The sequence below is a fragment of the Montipora capricornis genome, chromosome 8 (genome assembly GCF_036669925.1).
Source record: "Montipora capricornis isolate CH-2021 chromosome 8, ASM3666992v2, whole genome shotgun sequence".
Taxonomy (NCBI): Eukaryota; Metazoa; Cnidaria; class Anthozoa; order Scleractinia; family Acroporidae; genus Montipora; species Montipora capricornis.
In genome coordinates, this window is record NC_090890.1 from 41,053,718 (window position 1) to 41,058,717 (window position 5,000).

General features: G+C 42.1%; 2 protein-coding genes across 2 annotated transcripts in view; both read left to right on the forward strand.

The window, feature by feature from the left end:
- The window catches only part of LOC138060195 (uncharacterized), an 8,800-nt gene extending 4,444 nt beyond the window's left edge, over window positions 1-4,356 (forward strand). The window contains exon 2 of the mRNA XM_068905920.1: window positions 1-4,356. This exon is cut by the window's left edge and continues 1,134 nt beyond it. Within this exon, the coding sequence (XP_068762021.1) occupies window positions 537-4,115 (3,579 nt within the window). The 5' untranslated portion in view covers window positions 1-536 and the 3' untranslated portion in view covers window positions 4,116-4,356.
- A 400-nt stretch (window positions 4,357-4,756) lies between these two features.
- The window catches only part of LOC138014025 (uncharacterized), a 2,579-nt gene continuing 2,335 nt past the window's right edge, over window positions 4,757-5,000 (forward strand). Inside the window, exon 1 of the mRNA XM_068861056.1 lies at window positions 4,757-4,812. Within this exon, the coding sequence (XP_068717157.1) occupies window positions 4,757-4,812 (56 nt within the window). The remainder of the gene's footprint in view (window positions 4,813-5,000) is intronic.

A 5,000-nucleotide genomic window follows, 5' to 3' on the forward strand; every position in this document is an offset into this window, starting at 1 on the left:
GATGTAAGATCGGAAGCATGCGCAGTCGATTGTGGTGTTGTAGATAATCCGGGGTATTGATACCAGTGATGACGTCACGTGCAGGTGGAAGGGAATCTTAGGGCTGATTTACACGGTACGGTTTTTGTCGCATGCGACAACGGCGTACGACAGGCCTGTTAAAAATAGATTTGACATAAATAAGCATACATTACGTGTGGCGGGAAGAAAGTCACGTGTAGAAGGACTTATAGTTTGAGTGTTGATCGATCGTCGGATCGCTTCGAGTGTCAAGTTGAGTATTGAGTTTTAGATTTCAACCGTGCTTAAGGCCTGAAACCGTCGAGTGAAGTGGTAATTCGTGTGGAAAATTGTAAAGAGATTATTCACCAGGACATGAATTAAATATACCATAAAGATTCATTACATGGTCCTTTCGAGTCGGAGGAAATACAAGAAGGAGTAGAACAACAAAGCTGTTGCCGTCATCGAAGGATTTTTTGAATTGGAAAAAGGCGAAGTCTACTCAAAAAAGGTGTTTATGGACATAAAGCGTCATGAATATCGACAAGAACAGGAAAATACGAGATGCACACAGGACCTTTGTGTACAAAACAGTGGGGAATGTGGAGAAAATTTTGACAGAACACGTGGAAGATTTAACGTCGTTCAGGGAAAAGTTAACGGCTCTGAAAGCCTTGTTGATCGAAAAATTGGAAACGACAAAAAGGCTGGATGAAACAATATTAGAGCTGACCAAACCAAAGGAACTGGAGAAAGAAATAGAAGATTCTGGTGAGTTTTGTGCGCACGTTTACAGTATTTTAGCGAAAATCGATTTGAGTTTGGAGAAAGGGAAACATGGCGAACACACACAGGCCCATGCGACAAATCAGGAAAATAGTAGTACCAGAAATACCGAAAGCGCAAAAGTGAAACTACCTAAACTCGAACTCAAATCATTTTCGGGAAATTATCAAGAATGGCAGGGTTTCTGGGACACATTTCAATCTGCTGTCGATGGAAATACTGGCATCTCGGCCATTGAAAAATTCACCTATCTGAAGAGTTGTGTGACAAGCAATGCTGAATCCGCAATTGCTGGACTGCCTCTGACCGCAGACAATTATAAAGTAGCCATTGACATTCTTAAGGACCGATTTGGTAAACCGCAGTTGCTGATATCAAATTATATGGATGCCTTATTGAAACTTCCATCTGTCAATTCAGTGCATGAAACAAAGAAATTACGTGAATTGTTTGACAAGATTGAAATCAACATTCGAGGTTTGAATGCGTTAGGAGTTGAATCACGGTCCTTTGGGAATTTATTGGTCCCAGTCGTGATGGAAAAAATCCCCTCAGAGTTACGATTGGTTGTAAGCCGTAAGTTTGGCAGTGAGGAATCATGGAATCTTGATGCCTTGTTGAGTGCACTGAAAACTGAGTTGGAAGCCAGGGAAAGATGTACTGCAATGAAAACAAGTGGTGCAAATGCCAATACACCCAGGTTTGAACAGTACAGAGCAAGAAGCAAACAACCCCATTCTGCCTCTGCCCTTTATACAGGCAGTGAGGAATTTACTCAACAATGTGTTTTTTGCAAGAAGAATCACAAATCCATTAACTGCATGACCATCACTGAACCGAAAGCTAGGAGAACAATACTGAGACGAAATGGCAAGTGTTTTGTGTGCCTGAAGGGTGGCCATATCTCCACAAATTGTCCGTCAAAGGCAAAATGCTTTAACTGTGAAGGTAGACACCATGTAACCATTTGTGAAAGAATAAGGAACATTCCAACATCCAGGAATGTAGTTCGTGACGAGGAAACACCACATGGATCTGGATCATCTCAAGATAGGAGCAGAGAAGCTGGAACTTCAGCAATGCACGTTAGCAACAATGCCAACTCTGTGTTGTTACAGGTAGCCCAAGCCTTTGTTTGCAGACCAGATAACCGACAACTTGGATTGAATGCCCATGTGATATTTGATTCCTGTAGCCAGAGATCATACATAACCAGTAAGGCATGTGAGCAATTGAACCTACCAACCATTGGTAAGGAGACACTTTTAATCAAAACATTTGGAGATAACTCAGCCTCTGTGAAGGAATGTGATGTTGTGCAATTGTGTGTCAGAACATTGGATGAAATGAATGTGTATATCACCTCATATGTTGTACCAGTAATTTGCAGCCCAGTGTCCAATCAACGGTCTCGAACCACGTTGGAATGCTACCCCTACTTGCAGGGTCTACAACTTGCATGTGATACAAGTGATTCTGTCAGTGTTGATGTGCTGATAGGAGCAGATTATTACTGGTCGTTCTTTACTGGGAACATCATTAAAGGAGATCCCTATGGACCAGTAGCCCTTGAAACCAATTTAGGTTGGGGTTTATCAGGACCAACTATGTGCTCAACATTGACAAGGTCGTGCACTGTGAATCTGAGTTCAACGCATGTGTTAAAGATAGAGTCCACAGAGATAAGTGATATGAAGGATGATCTGCAGAAATTTTGGGACTTGGAAACTTTGGGCATTAAGGAACATGAAACTTCAGTCTATGACAAGTTTTCAAATGACATCACATTTACTGGAAAGAGATACCAGGTCAAGTTACCATTCAAGGATAATCACCCCATGTTACCAGACAATTATACTGTGGCATTGCGTAGACTGACAACAACAATCAAGAAGCTCAAGAACCAACCAGAAATTCTGAAGCAGTATGATGGTGTGATTAGAGAGCAACTGCACAGTGGTGTGGTAGAAATGGTACCACAAGATCAAATACCACCGCCTGGAGATGTCCACTATCTTCCACACAGGACAGTAGTGAGACTTGACAGAGATACAACTAAGGTGAGAGTTGTATACGATGCCTCATCTAAAGTGTTTGGGCCTAGTTTAAATGACTGTCTGCACATTGGACCTTCTCTTAATCCCTTGTTATTTGACATTTTGCTGAGGTTCAGAGTCCATGAAGTTGCCCTAACTGCAGACATTGAGAAGGCGTTTTTGAACATTGAGATTGATCCTGAACACAGGGACTTTGTGAGATTTTTATGGGTTGAAGATCCGAATAAGGAAAGTCCAGCAGTCATGGTACTACGTTTTGCACGTGTGGTATTTGGTGTAAACTCAAGTCCTTTCATTCTAAATGCCACAATCAGACACCATTTGAACACATGTTTGCCAGTGGACAGTGCACTTGCAAGAGAGCTGTTGAAGTCTTTATATGTTGATGACTATGTGTCTGGAAATGGTGACGTGGATAGTGCGTTCAAATTGGCTAAGAAGATAAAGCTCTGTCTTAAGTCAGGAGGCTTCAATATGAGAAAGTGGAGTAGCAATTCAGAAAGTCTGCTGAAATCACTAGAACAAGATGAAGCTTTCAGTGATGACTTTGAAATGAGCAATGGACCTAGAGTAGAAGAAGAAGAGGAAAGCTTCTCTAAATCAGTTTTCAAGCAAAGTACAGAAAAGGAGCAAAAGGTTTTGGGAATGCTTTGGAACCCAACCCAAGATGAACTGATTTATGATCTGAACAAGACATTGGGAGATGTAGATGCCCAACCAGCAACAAGAAGATTGATTCTCAGTACAGCTACAAGGTTTTTTGACCCCTTGGGGTTGATAGCTCCGGTCATTCTTCCATTTAAGATGATGTTTCAGAAACTTTGCAAGGCTGGAAAAGACTGGGACGAGTTGGTCGATGCTGAACTCAATCACCAGTGGCTGGCGACTCTATCGGATTTGAGAGAGGCTGGAAGAGTGAGCTTTAAGAGATGTTATGCTAAGGGATTGAATGGAGACAAGGTCAATTCAGTCCAACTTCACTGTTTTGCTGACGCATCGGAAAAGGCTTATGGAGCTGTGGTCTACATGAGAGTAGAGTATGAGGCGAGGGTGGAATGTCAGATAGTATCTTCGAAGACAAGAGTTGCACCATTAGCTAAACAAACTATCCCTCGTCTGGAGTTGCTGTCCAACTTAACTGCGACCAGATTGTTGAACAGCGTGAGTCAAGCATTAGACGACGTAAAAATTGACGATATTTTCAACTGGACAGATTCCATGATTTCGCTGTGGTGGATCACAAACACTGATAAGCAGGGTTTTCTTTAAGGTTTTAAGTAGCCGGATTTTTTTGCAAAGTAGACGGTTGTGGGTCCGGAGGACCCACACGATGGGCTTTAGCCCATCGCTTCTAGGGGGGATTCGGAAAACCGAATGCCGGAAAATGCATTTCCTGGCATTTTGGGCCATGAAACTCAGACATTAGAGGGATGAATCAAGCTGCAATTATACTATGAAAACCATGTAAAGACGAAGCGACATTTCAATAATACAACCCTATAAACAAAAAGTTGAGTGATATTTTTTGTATCTTTTTGGTGGTTTTGCTGGAGCTAACGAGCCTGGCAAATATTGCCACTTGACAACTTGTAAACATGGCACATACTTTGAAGGACTAGACCAGCAAAGGCTTCTGATTAGTTGTTAAATAAAGAAGCTGATTGGAGGATACTAATTGGCCAATGGCGTAAAGGATGTTTCGATCCTGTTTAGGTGTGAAGATGACACACATTCGTTCCATTGTGTAATTAGCGGGAAAATATGCTTGCGGAACTAGGTTGCAGTAATTTCGAAAATTGAAAATCACTCGAGCGGTTTAAGAGTGATGTAGTTTTTTTCCCGAAGAGTTTAAGAGGTCCGTAAAGCAGTGAGAGTTGATCAAGAGTGACGTTGGATAAAGATCCGTTGTCATGTTGAAGCGTAGAGATGCCCTCGAGCGCGAGAGGACGAGCACTTACGCGAGCAAGTAGGATTAACTCCCAGGAGCGTTACGTTCAAGTGTTTAAATAAAGTCTACGAGTCCTCAGCTTCTACGTTCGCTATAAATGATCAACTTAAAGGTTCGAAGTGAAAACGAAGGAGCGGTTAGTGAATGATCAGGGGCTAGTTTTGTTCCTCAGTTGAGTTGTGGTAAGAGATGCGTGAACGCAGGCT